The 21,949-nt window shown below is 42.5% G+C and overlaps 1 protein-coding gene across 1 annotated transcript in view; it reads left to right on the top strand.

Annotated features, from left to right (window-relative positions):
* WNT11 (Wnt family member 11) overlaps window positions 1–21,949 on the top strand; it is a 138,096-nt gene that overhangs the window by 28,967 nt on the left and 87,180 nt on the right. The window contains exon 2 of the mRNA XM_077298733.1: window positions 8,974–9,162. Coding sequence (XP_077154848.1) covers window positions 9,086–9,162 — 77 coding nt within the window. The 5' untranslated portion in view covers window positions 8,974–9,085. The remainder of the gene's footprint in view (window positions 1–8,973; window positions 9,163–21,949) is intronic.

A 21,949-nucleotide genomic window follows, 5' to 3' on the forward strand; every position in this document is an offset into this window, starting at 1 on the left:
ACACACAGAAAAATTGCCACATGTACAAAAGTTGCACCACATGCAAAAGTTGCCTCACACAAAACTTGCACATACTCAAAACGCACCACACATAAAACTCGCCACGCGTAAAACTCGCCATGCACAAATCTTGCTGCACACAACTTGCTACACTAACCTGTCACATGCAACTCGACACACAAAATGTTGCTACACGCATGTCACCACACAAAACTCATCTCACAAAAGTCCCTACATGCATGTCGCCACACGCAACTCAACACACACAACTTGACACATGAAACTCGCCCTGAAACACACACAAGTCTGGTATTATCCTTCAAAAATAAAAATCTGATTAATAAGCTGACAAACTACAAGAGCAACAAATGAACCATATAGGAATCCGGCAGCTGTCAGTCACATGACCAGTCTATTATGTGTGAGCTAATATATACTGCCAGGGGGTGGGCTTACTGTTGGCTGGGGATTTATCAGGCTGCCAATAGCAACCAATCACAGCTCAGCTTCTATTTTGCTACAGTTAATTAACCTGAGCTCTGATTGGTTAATATAGGCAACAAAGACATTCTCAGTATAACAAAGCTAATATATGTTGTGAAATTCTTCTATTAGCTTAGTTTTTGCCTTTTAATAATTACATTTCTATCTATTTGTTTTGTGGTTTTTGTGTGCAGAATACATTTTTGTTAACACATTCTATTTTGCTAACAGCAGTCATTAACCCGAGCGAAGCCGGGTAGTACAGCTAGTATATATATATATATATATGTGTGTGTCTCAATGATATATATATATATATATATATATATATATAGAGAGAGAGACTCAAAAAAGAGGCAGCACTCCATTGTTCAAGTGAAACATGTGGTAGGTTTAATTGACCCACATAGCCGGGCGACGTTTCAGCTCAATCTGAGCCTTTATCAAGGCTCAGCCTTGATAAAGGCTCAGATTGAGCTGAAACGTCGCCCGGCTATGTGGGTCAATTAAACCTACCACATGTTTCACTTGAACAATGGAGTGCTGCCTCTTTTTTGAGTCTCTGTGAACCTGGTGCAATCGTTGGACTGTTTGCCTGGGGCCTTGCACCCAAAGATAAGTACAAGTGTAGTGCTGTTCCTTTTTCTTTTTACTATATATATATATATATATGTTTTAACGAACATTTGAGCACATAAATCCATTAGATGTCGGTTTTGCAAGCCTGCGAGAAAATCTCGCAGTACGGATGCCATACGGATTACATACGGAGGATGCCATGCGCAAAATACGCTGCCACACCCTGCCTACGGATGACATACGGACCACTATTTTGGGAACATTTCTGCGTATTACGGCCGTAAAAACGGACCGTTTTTTCATACGCTGAGTGTGACTCCGGCCTGATACTGTCTGCTGAGCTGTGTATCTAATCCTCTCCTGTGTGATACTGACTGCTGAGCCGTGTATCTAATCCTCTCCTGTGTGATGCTGACTGCAGAACCGTGTGTCTAATCCTATCCTGTGTGATACTGACTGCTGAGCCGTGTATCTAATCCTCTCCTGTGTGATACTGTCTGCTGAGCTGTGTATCTAATCCTATCCTGTGTGATACTGACTGCTGAGCCGTGTATCTAATCCTCTCCTGTGTGATGCTGACTGCAGAACCGTGTGTCTAATCCTATCCTGTGTGATACTGACTGCTGAGCCGTGTATCTAATCCTATCCTGTGTGATACTGACTGCTGAGCCGTGTATCTAATCCTCTCCTGTGTGATACTGTCTGCTGAGCTGTGTATCTAATCCTATCCTGTGTGATACTGACTGCTGAGCCGTGTATCTAATCCTCTCCTGTGTGATGCTGACTGCTGAGCTGTGTATCTAATCCTATCCTGTGGGATGCTGACTGCAGAACCGTGTGTCTAATCCTATCCTGTGTGATACTGTCTGCTGAGCTGTGTATCTAATCCTCTCCTGTGTGATACTGACTGCTGAGCCGTGTATCTAATCCTATCCTGTGTGATACTGACTGCTGAGCCATGCATCTAATCCTATCCTGTGTGATACTGTCTGCTGAGCTGTGTATCTAATCCTATCCTGTGTGATACTGACTGCTGAGCCGTGCATCTAATCCTATCCTGTGTGATACTGACTGCTGAGCTGTGTATCTAATCCTCTCCTGTGTGATACTGTCTGCTGAGCTGTGTATCTAATCCTATCCGGTGTGATACTGACTGCTGAGCCGTGTATCTGATCCTATCCTGTGTGATACTGATTGCTGATCCGTGTATCTAATCCTCTCCTGTGTGATACTGTCTGCTGAGCCGTGTATCTAGTCCTATCCTGTGTGATACTGTCTGCTGAGCCGTGTATCTAGTCCTATCCTATGTGATACTGTCTGATGAGCCGTGTATCTAGTCCTATCCTGTGTGATACTGTCTGCTGAGCCGTGTATCTAATCCCATCCTGTGTGATACTGTCTGCTGAGCCGTGTATCTAATCCCATCCTGTGTGTGACACTTTCTCATAGATACAGGAAATACATTGACAACTAGAGAACTATCATATTAGTGTAGTTTTGCCTGTAGTCCAATGTAGCAGCATAGATTGCACATTGTGGTATCAGCTTCGCTTTCAGTTCTCCTCTTAGCTCCATACAGTGATCACCACCTCATTTACTAAAATGCCTGTGCAGCAATACAGTGCATTATCCAGTAGGGGGCGACAGTGATGCTAAGAGTGGCTGTACTTGCCCTTTAAAAAAATTCCCATCTGTTAGACTAACATTAAAGGGGGTCTCCAGAGCTCTATGATGGGAGGGTTGTGTGTTACCGCTGGTTCTCCATCACCTGGCGAGCAGCAGAATGAAGAACAGCACATACATATGAGTGTGGCAGTGAGCTATCTATTATCTATCTATTATATATCTATTATCTATCTATCTATATATCTATCTATATACACCTCTGACAAACATTGAGACCACTGCAAAATGTTCAGTTTGTCTGATTTTTCTCTTTACAGGTATATTTTTGAGTAAAATGTAAATTGTTTTTTTATTCTATAAACTATAAACTACTGACGCACTGTCCTGCTGTAAAAACCAGTCCTCAGAGTTGGGGAACATTGCCTGAGCAGAAGGAATCAGCTGTTTTCCAGGATAACCTTGTACGCGGCTTGAATCATACGTCCTTCACAAAGAACAACCTGCCCAATTCCAGCCTTGCTGAAGCCTCCCCAGAACATCACCGATTCTCCACCAAATTTCACAGTGGGTGCAAGACACTGCGGCTTGTACGCCTCTTCAGGTCTCCGTCTAACCATTAAAAGACCAGGGGTTGGGCAAAGCTGAAAATTAGACTCATCAGAGAAGATTACCTTACTCCAGTCCTCTATAGTCCAATCCTTATGGTCTTTGTCAAACTTCAGCCTGGCTGTCCTTTGCTTCTCATTGATGAAAGGCTTTTTTCTAGCTTAACATGACTTGAGGCCTGCCTCTAGGAGCCTTTTACGAACTGTTCTTGCCGTGCACTTCACCCCAGCTGCCATTTGCCATTCCTTTTGTAGATCACTTGATGTCATCCTGCGGTTGCTGAGTGACATTCGAATAACATGACTGTCATCCCGGTCAGTGGAGAATCGTTTTCACCCTCTGCCGGTCTGTAGCTTTGTTGTCCCCAATGTCTGCTGCTTGACCTTGTTGTAATGAACTGCCGTCTTAGATATTTTAAGGATGGAGGCAACATGACGCTCACTGTGTCCTTCTGCTAGTAAAGCCAGAATTGAGCACTTCTTTTCCTCACTCAAGACTTTTCTTTTCAACTCCTTTCGCATGGTTATACGTTATTTTTTCATTCCTATTTCTTTTGGGATATTCCTAGCACTTGTTTTGCCATCCAGCTTGTCCTATTGCAAGAGGATTGTGAACACCACAGCAGGGTTTTTTATACTTTCCTTCATTAAATCAGATTTGGTTCAGGTGATCACCTAGTCAGAAGCACAGTAAGTAGAATGAGGTGAACTCTGGATGGAATTCACCTGACACTGGAATGGAAAGGCTGTCCGACATGTAGAGAAGGTGATTTTTATAAAACTGTGCAGTGGTCTCTTAATTTTTGCTAGAGCTGTATATATATATTATCTATCTATTTATCTATCTATCTATCTATCTATCTATCTATCTATCTATCTATCTATCTATCTATCTATCTACTGTATCTATCTATCTATCTATCTATCTATCTATCTATCTATCTATCTATCTATCTATCCCTTCATCTATTTCATATCTATCTACAGTGCTTTTTAAAAGTCTTCATACCCTGTGAACTTTTCCACATTTTTCACATGACACCCACAAACCTAAATGTGTTTTATTGGGATTTATTTGATACCAACACAAATAACCGGTATTTATGAAGTGTAAATGAAATGATACGAGGTTTTCTAATTATTTAAAAAATATAAATCTGAACCTTGTTCCGTGCATTTGTGTTCAGCCCCTGAGTCAGTACTTTGTAGGACCACCTCTCGTTGCGGTTCCTTCTGCAGTCTTTTGGGGTCCAGATTTGCTCATCTAGAGGTGACGTTTTGCCCCTTCTTTGCACACTTGCTCTCGCTCAGTGATAATGGATGGAGACATCTATGAACTGCACTATTACAGTCTTGTCACAGATTCTCTGGGATTTGGTTCTGGACGATGAATGGGCCATTCACACACAGGACTATGCTCTGAACTAAACCCTCCACTGTAGCTTTGGCAGGAGGTTTAGGGTCGTTGTCCTGCTGAAAGGTGAACCTACGCCCCAGGCTCAAGTATTTTTCAGTCTCCAGGTTTTCCTCCAGGATTGCCCTATATTTAGCTCCATCCATCTTCCCATCAACTCTGACAAGCTTCCTTGCTCCTGCTGAAAAGAAGCCTCCCCACAGCATAATGCTACCACCACCATGAATGATGGTGGGGATGGTGTTATCGTGGTCATTATTATTATTATTATTATTATTATTATTTATTTATAAAGCACCATTAATTCCGTGGTGCTGTACATGAGAAGAGGTTACATACAGGGTTATAGATACTGTTTACAGTAAACAAGTTTACAGTGACAGACTGGTACAGAGGGGAGAGGACCCTGTCTTTGTGGGCTTACATTCTATGGGTCATGTGCAGTGTTATTTTTATGCCACACTGTTCTTCCACATGCTCACTGTGTCCGCTACATTAGTTTTTTGCAAGCTGCAAACAGAACTTGTTATGGTTTTCAAAATTATCTTTCTTCTTGCTTATCTTCCATAAAGACATGACTTGTGGAGTATATGATTAATAGTTGTCCTGTGGCAGATTCTCCCACCTGAACTGTTGATTTCTGCAGCTCCTCCAGATTGACCTTCGGCCTCTTGGCTGCTTCTCTGATTATTGCTCTCCATGCTTGAGATGTCAGTTTGGGTAGACAGCCATGTCTTGGTAGGTTTGCAGTTATTATTATTATTATTTATTTATATAGCACCATTAAGTCCATGGTGCTGTACATGAGAAAGGGGTTACATACAGAGTTATAGATATCATTTACAGTAAACAGGTTTACAGTGACACACTGGTACAGAGGGGAGAGGACCCTGTCCTTGCGGACTTACATTCTATGGGTTGAACCATACTCCTTCCATTTTTATAAGATGGATTAACAATGCTCCATGACATGTTCAGAGCTTGGTCTATTTTTTATAACCTAACCCTGCTTTACTATTCTCCATGACTTTATCCCTGACCTGTCTGGTGGGCTCCTTGATTTTCACGATGCTATTTGATCCCTAATGTTCTCAAACCTCTGAGGACTTCACAGAACAGCCCTAGTTATACTGAGGATAAATCACACACAGATGGATTCAATGTGCGAGTTATGTGACTTCTATTCTTTTATCTTATTGTATCTATCTTTTTTTCCAAAAGAAGGCAGCACAATAATTCCAGAAATAAAGTGTAACAAACTTTATTCATGTGGCAAAATACATCAGAGCCGCTCTCATTCCCGATGTATTATGCCGCAGCAGCACCACATGGACCAAATAAAGCCCAGAACACTTACTTTCTGCATGTGATGTGCTGCCTTCGTTTATGAGTAGAATACATGACGAGATCCTGATGGAATCTTGGGATGCTGTGCAGTGATTGTAACGAAGCTCCATATTTCTATCTATTATCTATTATCAATCTATTATCTATCTATTATTTGTCTATCTATTATCTATCTATCTATCTATCTATCTATCTATCTATTTTCTATCTATCAATTATCTATCTATCTATTATCTATCATCTATCTCATTCTAGCTATCTAAATTATCTATCTATCATCTATCTATTATCTATATATTATCTATCATCTATCTATCTATCTCATTCTATCTATCTAACTTATCTATCTATCTATCTATCTATCTATAATCTATCTATTATCTATCTTCTATCTATCTATTATCTATCTAGTATATATTATCTATCTATCTATCTATCTATCTATCTATTATCTATCTATAGTTCTATCATCTATTTATCAACTATCTATCTAATGTCTAATATCTATATTTATTATATCTATTATCTATCTATCTATCTATCTATCTATCTATCTATCATCTATCTATCTATCTATATCTATTATCTATATTATATATCTATTATCTATCTATTTATTATCTATCTATCTTTCTATCTATTATCTATCTATCTATTATCTATATTATCTGTCTATCATCTATATGTTATCTAGTATCTATCTATCTGTCATCTATCTATTATCTATATATTATCTCTTATTTAAAACAGTTTTTTTTATTTATGTAAAATAATTCAATATCCAAAGTGTCATTGTACTTGGTCTAAAAAAATCCTCTGCCTTTATATGCTAGTAAATGAAAACAATTCTTGCTACAATCGGCCACCACTAGAGGGAGCTCACTGCATACAGGTCATACACAGACTTCTATAATTGCACAGTCTGCAGTGTGCTCCCTCTGGTGGTGGCCGATTGTACATAAATAAATATATAATAAAAGCTATAAAAATTTGTATGGACTTATCCAAGCCTTAATTGTAAAAGCATAGAGATATATATAGAAGTTTGTGTTTATATAAAAAAAAGTCACTTTGTTATATCTATTAGAAAAGGTCCCCCTAAAGAATGTGAGAACATTTCCTTAATAGTGTGTAGACGCGCTGAGGAAGCATCGATCTGCTGAGCCTTGTATGTTTGTGTACCGGAGTAAGAAAGTAAATGAGGCGAAGAGAGAAGAGAAATTACCGTCACCTGATACCTTCCTATATATATTATCAGACACATGTCAACATCTGCTGAGGAGGAGGGATCCTAAATACTGAGCGGGTGTAAGAGGCCGGAGAGAAGGGGCGCCGCACCGTACCCTCACCTCCACTGTACTGACAATCACTCACAATGTGCTGGGATCAGGGTCGGGGGTTTATATTTGATTTTTCCTTCTCTGGCATGCAACCCCATATACAGCATAAATAAACAGATATCTGAATCCAACCATATGTAGAGGAGCGAGCAATCAGCGGAGTAATCCAAGCCATACGTTGTCCTTATAGGCAAAGGGAAAGTCTTAAGGGGGTATGGGGAGTTTTATGTAGATTTCTTTATGGGACTGAAATCAAAAATTCACAAACATACATTACATTACTGATCCTGAGTTACATCCTGTATTATACTCCAGAGCTGCACTCACTATTCTGCTGGTGCATTCACTGTGTACATACAGTACATTACTGATCCTGAGTTACATCCTGTATTATACTCCAGAGCTGCACTCACTATTCTGCTGGTGCAGTCACTGTGTACATACATTACTGATCCTGAGTTACATCCTGTATTATACTCCAGAGCTGCACTCACTATTCTGTTGGTGCAGTCACTGTGTACATACATTACATTACTGATCCTGAGTTACGTCCTGTATTATACTCCAGAGCTGCACTCACTATTCTGCTGGTGCAGTCACTGTGTACATGCATTACATTACTGATCCTGAGTTACATCCTGTATTATACCCCAGAGCTGCACTCACTATTCTGCTGGCTTCAGAGCTAAAGTCTTCCTGATCTCCCTTTCAGTGTCTGTCCAGACAATACATGTTCATTATTTGCACAGAAGGCTAGGAATGATTCCTTTTTTCCTTTGCAGCTCTGGTGACACCCCGGGCAGTAATTTGAGTTACAATAATTACTTTGTCGATTTGAGGGCGATTCCACTTTAATTTTGGAAACCAACAATCAGAAATCTGAGAATATTCATTTAAATGTATTCACGTTAACTTCAAGCTCTATTTTAAAGAGGTTATTCAGCTTTAAGGATCATTAATTTTTTTTATTTTTTACTTTGTGCTTGTGGTTAAAATACATTTTTGCAATTTTATTTCATGAAAAAATTTTGCGCCTTTTGCTTTCTATATGACCACAGACCAATAAAAATTGAATGTCCACAGAAACAAAAAGCCTGTAAAAGTCAAGCAGTGCAAAATGTTTGATGGAGCCCAACAATAAAAATGCATTTTAGCTTCAAAAATATTCATTTAAGTAAAAAAAAAAATTGTGGATGGCCCCTTTAATTCCTGACCATTTGCAATCAGTAACTGAGTGCTGTAAACTGGACAGGACCATCTGCATTCGGGGGAGAGGGGGGAGTAATTTATGTATTAATTTGATAAGCAGTTATATGACTTTTTTGAGTACTGTGATGACCATGGAGTCAGAGGTCTATCTTTCACCCCATCCATTCTCCTATATTTGCCACTTACAGTGCAATATAGTCCTCTGGCAAAATTAGATATTTATTTGCACCCCCTTAAGTTCCAGGACCATTTGCCCCGCCTACGGTTACACCCCCGCTTAAAGTTGTTGTTAAAAGAACATGCTATATTTTTTTAAAACTCTAGAATGACCCTTATATGATTTATTTTAACCTCCTATACTCTTCCATAGGTTCCCCTACTGATGCCCATAGTATAACAGCTATACCTCAGCGACATTTCTGGCAATCGTCATCCTTGGATTTTATCTATTTTTCTGCTTTGGATTTTTCTTGCTCTTGAAAATGAAGATTCATCTTTTCGTTGGGACTGTATTAACGTTTATTCTTCACACACGGATTTGCCAGAGCATCAAATGGCTGTGAGTATCTCCCCGTACATTATAATGGTATTGTCCAGCTGACATTATGTAAAACATGGAGAATCTGCTCATAGTTTCACAAGAGTCCACCTGTAGGTGAAATGGGTTACTGCAATCTTCTGTAGACTAAAAGAAAAGTGCTTCCCATCCCTCCTGTGCCCCCAAATGATCAGCAGATGCTAACGTTCCCTTATTAGGGGGTAAGAGAGCTTCCCCTGGGTAGTAGGGCTAAGAGAGCTTCCCCTGGGTAGTAGGGCTAAGAGAGCTGACTCTGGGTAGTAGAGCTAAGATAGCTGTCCCTGTGTAGTAGGGCTTAGAGAGCTTCTTCTGGGTAGTAGGGCTAAGAGAGCTGTCTCTGGAGATAGTAGGGTTAAGAGAGCTGTCCCTGGGTAGTAGAGCTAAGCGTGCTGTCCCTGGATAGTAGGGCTAAGAGAGCTTCCCCTGGGTAGTAGGGCTAATAAAGCCTCCCCTGGGTTGCAGGGCTAAGAGAGCTTCTCCTGTGTAGTAGGCTAAGAGAGCTGCCCCTGGGTAGTAGGGCTAAGAGAGCTGTCCCTGGGTAGTAGGGCTAAGAGAGCTGCCCCTGAGTAGTAGGGCTAAGAGAGTTGTCCCTGTGTAGTAGGGCAAAGAGAGCTGTCCCTGAGTAGTAGGGCTAAGAGACCTGTCCCTGAGTAGTAGGGCTAAGAGAGCTGTCCATGGGTAGTAGGGCTAAGAGACCTGTCCCTGAGTAGTAGGGCTAAGAGAGCTGTCCCTGGGTAGTAGGGCTAAGAGATGTTGCTGGGTAGTAGGGCTAAGAGAGCTGTCCCTAAGTAGTAGGGCCAAGAGAGCTGTCCATGGGAAGTAGGGCTAAGAGTGATGTCCCTGTGCATTAGAGCTAAGACAGCTGTGCCTGGGTAGTCGGGCTAAGAGAGCTGCCCATGGGTAGTAGGGCTAAAAGAGCTGCCCCTGGGTAGTAGGGCTAAGAGAGCTGTCCGTGTGTAGTAGGGCTAAGAGAGCTGTACCTGGGTAGTAGGGCTAATTGTGCTTTCCCTGGATAGGATGGCAAAAATTACTGTCCCTGGTTAGTAGGGCTTAGAGAGCTGTTTTTGGTTAGTAGGGCTAAGAGAGTTGTCCCTGGGTAGTAGGGCTAAGAAAGCTGTCCCTGGGTAGTAGGGCTAAGAGAGTTGTCCCTGTGTAGTAGGGTTAAAACTGCTGTCTCTGGGTAGCAGGGCTAAGAGTGCTGTCCCTGGGAAGTAGGGCTAAGAGCTCTGACCTTGGGTTGTAGGGCTAAGAGAGCTGTCCCTGGGTAGTAGGACTAAGAGTGCTGTCCGTGGAAAGTAGGGCTGAGAGCTCTGGCCTTGGGTAGTAGGGCTAAGAGAGCTGCCCCTGGGTAGTCGGGCTAAGAGAGCTGCCCCTGGGTAGTAGTGCTAAGATAGTTGTCCCTGGACAGTAGGGCTAAGACAGCTGTCCTAGGGTAGTAGGCCTAAAAGTGCTGTCCATGCGTAGTAGGGCTAAGAGGTATGTCTCTGTGTAGTAAGGCAATGAAAGCTGTCCCTGGGTAGTAGGACTAAGAGAGCTGTCTCTGGGTAGTAGGTCTAAAAGCAAAGGCTGCCTGTGTTCACCGTTTGTGCAGGCTGACTGCGTTCACCATTTGTTCATGCTGCCTTTGTTCACCATTTGTGCAGGCCGACTGCGTTCACCGTTTGGATTCCTGCTGTGATGGTGGGATATGTTATGTGGGTATCATTTTGTGTATATTTATATTTTACTGATTATCATGGTGTTCTCTTGTAGGATGAGTTATTTGCCAATTGCTGAATTGTTGTTATTTGCCATCTGATATCAGTCCCATAGTCCTGTACTGTTATCTCTCCACAGGGTCAGTGAGTAATGTTGTTTGCTAATTTGCTAATGACATGTTGACCTAGCTTGCTGAAACAATGAGCCCCTGCGACCCACCCCCCTAACCTGTGAATGAGGAGAGGGACTTGTAAATATCAGGGAGGTGACACACAGATCAGTCTTGTGTGGAATGATGATGTGAACACAGCACGTCAGAGAGAAGGGGAAGCGTATGGACCATTTTTTATCCTGTGTCTGCAGGATTATTGGACTCTCATCTCCTTGGACATTTATCCGGTTACTGAACTGCATTCGGCTTCTGGACTATGTTATCCTTTGTGTGGTGGATCGTATATGGACCTTTCGTGTTTTTGCCTAAATAAAGCTTTTGGAATTGTTCACTATCCTCTTGCTCTGTTGATTGTGTGGTATCGGAGAAGGACCCTGTGACACCTGTGTTCACCGTTTGTGCAGGGTGTCTGCATTCACCATTTGGGCAGGCTGCCTGCGTTCACCATTTGTGCTGGCTGACTGCATTCTCCATTTGTGCAGCCTGACTGTCTTCACCATTTTTGCAGGCTGACTGCATTCACCATTTGTGCAGGCTGACTTCGTTCACCGTTTGTGCAGGCTGACTGCGTTCATGATTTGTGCAGGCTGACTGTGTTCACCGTTTGTGCAGGCTGACTGCGTTCACCGTTTGTGCAGGCTGACTGCGTTCACCATTTGTGCAAGCTGACTGCGTTCACCATTTGTGCAGGCTGACTGCGTTCACCGTTGTGCGTTCACCATTTGTGCAGGCTGACTGCGTTCACCATTTGTGCAGGCTGACTTCGTTCACCGTTTGTGCAGGCTGACTGCGTTCATGATTTGTGCAGGCTGACTGTGTTCACCGTTTATGCAGGCTGACTGCTTTCACCATTTGTGCAGGCTGACTGCGTTCACCGTTTGTGCAAACTGACTGCGTTCACCATTTGTGCAGGCTGACTGCGTTCACCGTTGTGCATTCACCATTTGTGCAGGCTGACTGCGTTCACCATTTGTGCAGGCTGACTGCATTCATTGTTTGTGCTGGCTGACTGCGTTCACTGTTTGTGCAAGCTGACTGCGTTCACCATTTATGCAGGCTGACTGCGTTCACCATTTGTGCAGGCTGACTGCGTTCACCGTTTGTGCAGGCTGACTGCTTTCACCATGTGTGCAGGCTGACTGCGTTCACCATTTGTGCAGGCTGACTGCATTCATTGTTTGTGCTGGCTGACTGCGTTCACTGTTTGTGCAAGCTGACTGCGTTCACCATTTGTGCAGGCTGACTGCGTTCACCATTTGTACAGGCTGACTGCGTTCACCGTTTGTGCAGGCTGACTGCTTTCACCATGTGTGCGGGCTGACTGCGTTCACCGTTTGTGCAGGCCCACTGCGTTCACCGTTTGTGCAGGGTGTCTGCGTTCACCATTTGTGCAGGCTGCCTGCGTTCACCATTTGTGCTGGCTGACTGTGTTCTCCATTTGTGCAGCCTGACTGTCTTCACCATTTGTGCAGGCTGACTTCGTTCACCGTTTGTGCAGGCTGACTGCGTTCATGATTTATGCAGGCTGACTGTGTTCATGGTTTGTGCAGGCTGACTGCTTTCACCGTTTGTGCAGGCTGACTGCGTTCACTGTTTGTGCAAGCTGACTGCGTTCACCATTTGTGCAGGCTGACTGCGTTCACCGTTGTGCATTCACCATTTGTGCAGGCTGACTGCGTTCACCATTTGTGCAGGCTGACTGCATTCATTGTTTGTGCTGGCTGACTGCATTCACCGTTGTGCATTCACCATTTGTGCAGGCTGACTGCGTTCACCATTTGTGCAGGCTGACTGCATTCATTGTTTGTGCTGGCTGACTGCGTTCACCGTTTGGGACCCAGAAGTGCCCACAAAGAAGTGTCACCGGAGTATGTCAGTATCACGATATATGACATTACCCAAGTTACTTGCCTCAAAGCTAGGGGTTGTAGCGGAGGCCACGAAGACCACATGTGCCCTATGTTCACAATGCATCTAATCGGTTGTGCCAGCCGCCTTACGTGGTGCCCATTGAACAGTGGCAGCAGAATATCAATGTACTGATCCTCAGACACCTGTAACTTCTGCCGAACAGCCACATACAAGTGAGTGTTATAATACCGCTCTGCTTTATTTCAGTGCCTAAATAGCGGTACAGAACTAAGCGTGAGACATTTGCCGTTCTCTATAAATATCTATTATTTTAATTTGTGTACTGCCATAAAATACGTCCATCTGAACACGGCCTTACGCCAGTGCTCATCAGACAAGTTCGGATTGCTCAGTATTGATAGAGGAGATCAGTGGCCAAATCCCAAAACTTTTTGTCCCATGTTGAAAACTTTTTTTTTTTTTTCAAAAACGTAATAATTTAGGAAATTTATTAAACATTTTTAATATGATTGATTCTGTGTAACAAATAATTTAAAATTGTTAATGTCAACAAGTTGTGGTCTCTCTTCATTTTATGGGGTAGGGAACTTTTTACATTCTTGCATTTTTGCAGAACTTTTCTTCATGCCCTCGTAGGGTCGGGGAGGGACCTTGTATTGTTGGAGGGATGATGTTATTTGCGAGCCTCTCATTCAGCCTCAATGGATACAAAAGACGCTTCTTTCTGAGGGAGGAATTCAGCTGTGGATAAGCATTAAACAGAATGATACGGGCGATCAACTCTGCACAAAGCCGCCCCGCCGCTGCATTGTGAGCCGGCCGTACAGACAAATGTTACGGTTTTGAAAACATTGCCAGCGAACAATCGGGCATCACTCATGCACCTAATTATTGGAACATATCTGGGAGGCGAAAAAAGAAAAAAAAATAACTTTTTCCATCTTTACTTTCTAATTTGCGTCGTCTTGTTAGACGGATCGGCGTGATTATGGTTGTCTTTACACGTTTTCATAAAGGATCTTGTTCAGGAATTCACTGTTATTCTCGCCGGCTCCCTTTAAGCCACTGCACACAGTTTATGAAAGGCCGCTAATGATATTTGCCGTGCCGTCGCATGCAAAAACTGGCAGCAATTAATTAACTTGACAGACAAATGGCACGCCTTAAAACAGAGGATACCTTTGCACCAGAGAGATGTAGCAGAGCTGAAATGGTCATTCCAAATTAGCCTGAATATTAAGGCAATTGCTTACAATACAGAGGCAATTGCATAGAGCATGCTGTGAGATATTTAATTTCCCAGGCCATGGGTCCAATATGTCTATAGGGCTGTCAAGTTTGGGCTATTCTCCAAACGTCAATGTTGTACATGCGAACAAATGGCTTTAATTTGACCTCCTCCATCAGTCATAACAGTCAAGTCAAGGCAAGGATCGGTAATCTGGAGGACCCAGCATATCCATTAAATCCAGTGCCTGACCACATGGGATGTTTTGTAATGGTTTTCTTACTACAGTTTTCCCCCACTAGTAATGGGGACGTGGCATAGCTAAAGGGGTTCTAAAGTCAAAGCCTCATTTTAAAGAGGTTGCCTCATCCCTGTGGATGTCATAGAGTTGTGTCCTGGCCCAAGAAGTCCCCGCGGGCTGGACATGTCTGTAAATGACATGGTTTGCCATTGATGCATTCGGCCAATGCAAGAGAATTGTGTTTTAGATGCAGCAAGGCTGAACAGGTTGCAGTCAGGTAATTTTTTTCTCCTTTAAGGAGGACCTGTCATGTGCTATAAATGCATAATTATTTTACCCGGTGTCAATTCCGCTGTTCTCCTGAATCTGGAATTGTTTTCCTTTTGTTTATGTGCCTCTCCGTTCCTGAGATAAGGCCTTCCCTTCCCTGTATGTAAATCAAGTCTTGTTAGCTAAGGGGTGTGGTCCTGAAGAAAATGAAGAGTAGGAGAACATGCCCACTTTGATAAAAACACCAGATTTACATGCAGAGAAGAAAGGCCCATATCTCATGAACGGACAGGCACAGGAACAAAAGAAAAACATCGCCGGATTCAGGAGAACAGCGGCATTTACACCAGTTAAAAAAGTACATATTTATGGCAAATGACAGGTTCTTGTGAGATGTCATAATTTGACCAGCAATCCATTGTTAAAACACAGATTCAAGATACGGCGCTAATATAAATTGTGCCGGGTACCAGCTGTGCAACATCCAGCCCTTGAGGGGTTAATCAGCTTTATTTGTGAGCGTTCGTGACAGATGAAAGTTTTGATTAGACTGCTATGTGAAGTATGAGCTGCAGCCAGATGCACTTTTCCCGCACTCACACCTGTTGGATATTGGCTGGAAATGAATTCATAGACTCGATTTCATGAACTGGAAAAGTTCCCGCATGGGGAGCGGAGTAAAGCCAGATCCATCTGCCTATCAATATCCCGGGCCATTGGGTCCTGGTTTTATGGCATAATACTTTCCAGGCTGGAAATAGGTGGTCCACGGCAAAATTAGTTTATTATTCGTGGTCCCATATAAAGCGCTAGAGAAAGTTGCGTCCAACATAATAGGATGCGGAGCGCATGGGTTAAGAACCATAATAGATATCTGCCTCTCCGTCCATCTCATAAACTAGAAATGTCCATTTCATCTTCATATTGGATATTATCTTAGGGGAGCGCAGAATCCCTCAGCCCCCCACTCTCAAATGATGCAGGAGAACCAGTAACATCCACTGCAGAGTGGTGCAGCTTCTTCTTGGAGTGGCGTAAAGGTGGATCGCATGCCCACCCCGTGGCTAGCTAAAGCAGCCAGCCGCCACTTCCTTTTCATCTCAGTCGCTGCCACCAGTTTCTATGCAGAGTGCCACACTCAAGATGATTTTGTCATCGGCTGCTGCGCTCTACATCGGCAGAGACTGAGAGGACAGGAGCTGAGGAGTTAATGTATTAAGTCAGTGCTGCACTTTGCTTTCCCGCAGAGCTCTTTGCCTCTTCTCTTACTTGAAGTTTTGTGAGAGAAGAGACAGAGACCTGTTAGGTAAGGTGTCCCAAATTTAAAGGAGTTCTTTGTAAAAAAAAAAAAAAAAAAAAAAAGGAAAAAAAGCAAATCAATGGGTGCGAGAAAAAAATCACACGGCACACGGACCATGCATGTGCTGTCCGATTTTTACACACCCATCTCTTAGAAAACCTGACATTTCATCAGCCAAGTACAGTAAATTCACTGTGTGACCCGTCAGAATAGAATAGATAGGTAGAAAGATGTCAGTGACATATATAATTAGTTCAGTGCGTGTGTAGTTTAATGATCATGGATTTAGCTAATAAATAAATGACTTAAAGAAAGAAATGATGTGGGGTCCCCCAAAATTGTAATAACCAGCTGAGGGATAGCAGACAGCTGGAGGCTGATGTTTATAGCCTGGGAAGGGGTAATAAACAAGGAGCTTCTCAGGCTATTAATATCAGCTCACAACTGTATATTTAGCCTATACTGGTTAGTAAAATGGGGGGACCCCCCAAAACATAATGTGGTGCTTCTCTATATATAATAACCAGCAAAGGCTAGGCAGACAGCTTCAGGATGATGTTAATAGGCTAGGAAGGGGCCATGCATATTGCCCCCTCCCAAACTAAGAACATCAGCTCTCAGCCGCATCAGAAATGGTGCATCCATAAGATGCGCCAATTCTGGCACTTAGCCCCGTTCTTCCCACTTGGCCTGGTGTTCTGGTAAGTGGGGTAATAGTATTGGGGTTTATGTCAGCTTTGTATTGGCAGTTGACATCAAGTCCAGGGGTTAGTAATGGAAAGGCGTCTATAAGATACCCCCATTACTAATCCCATAGTCATTCTTCAACTCTTTTGTACCCATTTATTTCAAAAAATGAAAAATAAAAAAGCGAAGTTAAACTCAGCTGTCCGACAAGAAGATAATAAACTGATGCCCGTGTCCCCTGTAAAAGACAAAAAATAATAAAATACCATAATCCTCACATGTCCAACGATAAGACAGTGCATTTGTCCCTTGAGTCTAGCTCTGCTACACCTAGATGCCATGCTGAACATTGGCATAATGTGAGTGTTCAGCCTGGCATCGAGGAGAGACACCGAGCTGCACTTGATAGCGCAGAATAAGTGTCTCGCAGTGACGTGAATAAAGTGAGCAGAGTTCATAGCCGATGAACTCCGTTCACCCCAGTGACGTCACCACTAGCGGTGTGAGAACTTTTTTTTTTCTTTAAGTTATTTATGACTTAAAATACAATATGCTTGGGAAGATAAGAGGTTCAACGCTGGACTGATAGAAGGGATTCAGGGTGAGGGGTGCAAAATACTTACCTTGACCCTGGTCCTGATGTCCTCCACCACTTCACTGCCTAATGGGCATCTAACAAGATATTCCCTATTAAATCTTATGGGTGGGCAGCCATAATTAGAGTATTTTTCTCCAGGACATTCTGACTTCTCCTTCAGGCTTTCAAACAAATTGTTCATGATTAGAGATGAGCGGACCCGACCCGAACTTTAGTCCAAAGTTTGGTTTGGGTACCAAAACTAAACCAGAACCCCATTTAAAACAATGGAAACCCGAATGTTTGATCTGAAAAAAAACCTCTCTCTCTGACTCTTAGCCCGGAACTCCGAACACTGCAACAGACTACCGTGAGAAGTCCATGTCCAGCATTTCACACCAGACACTAACTGTGCCGTACGAACCCCGAACTTTTAACACTAACAGCTGGGCTGTTCACATCAGACTTTGCCGTCTTACTGAGTGGTCCATGCAGAATCTCGGAGACAAGTCAGATATTGAGAAATAAGAAAAAAAAACAGCCTCGCAACTCGAATCTTCCGTGAAATAAAAAACCTTTGTCCTTTATTTCATTTGCACAATGTGGACAAGGTTATAAGGGAGAGACGTTAGCGGAACATGCAGAAAAAACAAAAGAGGACTACTGCCATTTCGCGTCTTGCACGCTTCAACGTGTCCTATATGGTCCTCTTCTCCCTTATAACCTTGTCCACATTGTGCAAATGAAATAAAGGACAAAGGTTTTTTATTTCACGGAAGATTCGAGTTGTGCGGCTGTTTCTTTCTTATTTCTGGATTACTTCACATGTGTTTTTCAGGAAGCACCTCCACACACCGTGAATATACCGTGAAGGGTGTCGTTGATTCAGAGACCATCATCTCCACCAGTAAGTCGATTTTTTTTGTCTTTATGCCATTCAATTTTTTCTTTTTTTCTTTGTGAGGTCAGATATTGATCCAAGTGTCAGATCAAAATAAGCAAAGCAAGTCCAGAGACGTAACTACAATAGGTGCAGGGGCTGCAATCGCACCCGAGCTCTGGGCTTAGGGGGCCCCAAAAGTCCCTTTGTCCTATATGAACAGACCAGTGCTATTGAAGACTTGCAATAATTGGGGGCCCTGTTGGAGCTTTTAATTGAGGCCCATGAGCTTCAAGTTACACCAGTGTGCAAGTTTATGGGACTGTGAAAAAATTGGACAGCAGTTTGATCCGTGTGCTGTCCGTCTTTACTGACTGATAGAAGAAGCTGGAGAAACTTTTTTTTTCTCATCAGTGAAAAAAACTGATGAAAATTAGTCCGTAAAATCTGTGCTCATCCATGATGGGAAATTAAAGGGATTTTCCAGTTATAGAAAAACCATCTTCCCCGGCTGCATATTACCAGGGCTTTACTCACCCTCTCCGGATCCGCCACTGAGTCTCCGTTGCTGATCCCGCTGTCTGTTATTGTCTGCAGCGCTGCAGCCAATAAGTGAGCTCACTGATGAGACGTCAGCGCTGCAGACAATAACAGACGCTGGTGCAGACTCAGACCTGGACCTGTCGAGGATGAGTAAAGAATAGGTTTTTTGGGGGGGATTTTTTTAAAACAAACTGTAACCTGGAAAGGGGTTTTCTGAAACAAATGAGTTAAAATACGAAACTTTTTATTTTCTGAAATGTCTTTGCATACATTTTACTTTTCATAGTGCCCTTTAAATAGTGTAAGGCTTAGTATCCATCCATCTCCTTCGTCAGGAGAATGTCAAATGTTCCGTCTCGGAATGAGCGACATCTCTTGTATCTTCTTACAAAACACGGCGGCTCTTGAAACCCAACGCCCTAAGAGGTTTCACAGATAGGTGCACAGTAATGATCTGATGAAGGAGTATGATCCATGGGAAAGCGTCACCTTTGTTCTCATGAAAAGGGCAATGACATCCGATACCCGGCACGTTGACGTGTGAATGGATAGGTGAGGGCCCGGTCTATCTAACTATATCACCCACATCCATCTCGGGAGATCCTTCTGCCGCCTGGACCTGACTCATTATCACCTCCCTGCTTCAAAGGCTAAGACCCCGAGTAATAACTGGAAAGCTTCAACGTATCCCAATCATTCTGAGATTATTTTTTCATGACACATTGTACTTCATGTTATTTGGTAAATTTAGGATGATATTGTTTATGTTCATTTATGGAAATATCATAAATATGGTGAAAATTTCTCAATCTCCAAATTTTTAATTTTTAGGCCCTTAAGCCAGAGAGTTATATCACACAAAATAGTTAAGAAATGCCATTTCCCATATGTTTACTTTACTCTACATAATTTTTTAAACATATTTTTTTTGTTAGGAAGTTAAAAGTTGATCAAAATTTTCTAATTTGTCCAACAAAATTTACAAAATCACTTTTTAGGAACCACGTCCCAATCAAATTGCCTTTGAGATGGGACCTTTATGACATAAAATACTCCATAGTGACACCATTCTAGAAACTGAACCCCTCAATCTGCTCAAAACCACATTTAAGAAGGTTAGTAACCCTTCAAGGGCTTCATATGAATTAAAATAATGTGGAAGGAAAAAATGAAAATTTTACTTTTTTTTCACAAAAATTTTACTTTAGCCCCAAATTTAGCATTTTCACAAGGATAACAGGAGAAAATGCACCATAACTTTTTTTTTGCAATTTCTCTTGAGTACATCAATACCCATATGTGGAGGAAAACTACTGTTTGGATGCACAGCAGGGCTCAGAAGGGAGTAAGCACCATTTGACTTTTGGAGCACAAAATTGTCTGAAATTGATAGCAGACACCATGTCACCTTTGGAGAGCCGATGATGTGCCTAAAGAGTAGAAACCCCACCAAAATAAGCCATTTTGGATATTAGACACCTTAAAAAATTTATCTAGATGAGTGGGGAGGACCTTGAAGGACCCCCAAGTGCTTCACACAATTTTATCAGACTCAGTCATTAAAATAAAAACTAACATTTTTCAGCAAAAAAATAATTTAGATGTGTGGTGAGCACCTTGAACCCACAGATGCTTCACAGAATTTGACAACTTCGAACTGTAAAAATGAAAACATTTGATTCTTCCCACAAAAATGTTGCTTTAGCCCCAAGTTTTTTCATTTTCACAAGTGTGGCAAGAGAAAGTAGACCAAACATTTGTTGTGCAATTTCCAATGAGTACACAGATACCCCATATGTGGTGGAAAACTACTATTTGGGCGCACGGCAGGGCTCGGAATGGATTGAGTGACATTTTGGAGCACAGACTTTGATAGAATGGTCTGCCAGCACCATGTTGTGTTTGGAAAGCCCCTAATGTGCCTCAACAGTGGAAATCCCCCACAAGTGACCCCATTTTTGGAAACTACATCCCTCAAGAAATGTATATAGAGGCATTATTATAGTAATTTTAATAATGCTTTTGGTTTTACCGATGTGTGAATTTTAAATGTGGTGTTATGTGTACTTGCAGAGTACATCAGATTATAAATGTGTGTTGTGTCAACAGGGTAAAACCAAGTATTATTAATTTGTGGACGTGTGGTACACTTGGAAGCAATCCTTAAAGCTAAGGCCAGGTTTCTCAGGGCAGGTGTCACAATGGTAAATTGTGTCTTTTCGGATTCCCCTCTTGGAGCTTACTCTGTATGGTTTTTGTGATCATCCTTTCTTCGCTGTTTGGGGAACCTTATTGGGAAGATGTTGATCTGGGATGATACAGGCACTATCAGTTTCAGAAGTACTGGGACCCTCACCTTCCTGAGTGCCAAACTTTAGGGCCTTGATGACTACCTCCTGAAACTGAAGGAAGGTCCCCGTATTGAAACAGCAGAAAAGCATTGTTCAGTGCCATCTTTACAATGTTCATTGCCAATTTTTTGTTGCATACTTTAGGTTTTCACATGGCACTGTATGGCTTGAGGACCTGATCGGAGAGATCCACACCCCCATGTACTTATTATAATCCAGGATACAATCTGGCTTTGGGACTTGTTGTGTGGTACCTCGGGCAGTGACATGGGAGCTGTTGTCACGGTGTATGGTGGTAAAGATAAGAACTCCCTCTTGTCCTTGTACTTGGCTTCCAGCATGTTGTCGCTACATTGGGCTCTGCTGTTGCCCTTTCTGAGCAGTTAGCAGCTTAGGGAGTCCTCTCTGCTTTCACACGGTCCTGCATGCGAATGTACCTCTGGCATAGAGGGTCTTAAAAAGTGTGCTGCTGGTTTAAAAGTATAGAGGTGATAACCCTGATCCAGATGTGGGTGCAGCAATTCCCACCCAATTTTCCCACTTACTACCAGGACGGGAGGACATTCAGGGGGTCAATCTGGGTTTCCTTACCCTTGTTGACCGTGAATCTGTGGGTGTACCTTGAGGTACTCTCGCACAACTTGTACAGTGTAATTCCATACATCGCCCTCTTACTGGTGAGGTATAATACAAATTTTAGCCCCCTTTGAAATGAACCAGAGATTCATCTATAGCGATGTCCCTTTGGGGGTCTTAGGCCTCAGCCAATATTCTGCTGAAGTGGCCAACTCCCGGCCGAATGTTATATAGATGATCAAAGTTGGGATAGTGTTGGGGAGAGCACTGCACAGTATCACTGTAAAGCAAACAATGTTGGATCGCTTAAAATCGTGACCTTGTCATGGCCTTACGGAATACTGGTGTACTGTAGGGCATATCAGTTCTCCAGT

Source organism: Ranitomeya variabilis, chromosome 3 (assembly GCF_051348905.1).
Source record: "Ranitomeya variabilis isolate aRanVar5 chromosome 3, aRanVar5.hap1, whole genome shotgun sequence".
Classification (NCBI taxonomy): Eukaryota; Metazoa; Chordata; class Amphibia; order Anura; family Dendrobatidae; genus Ranitomeya; species Ranitomeya variabilis.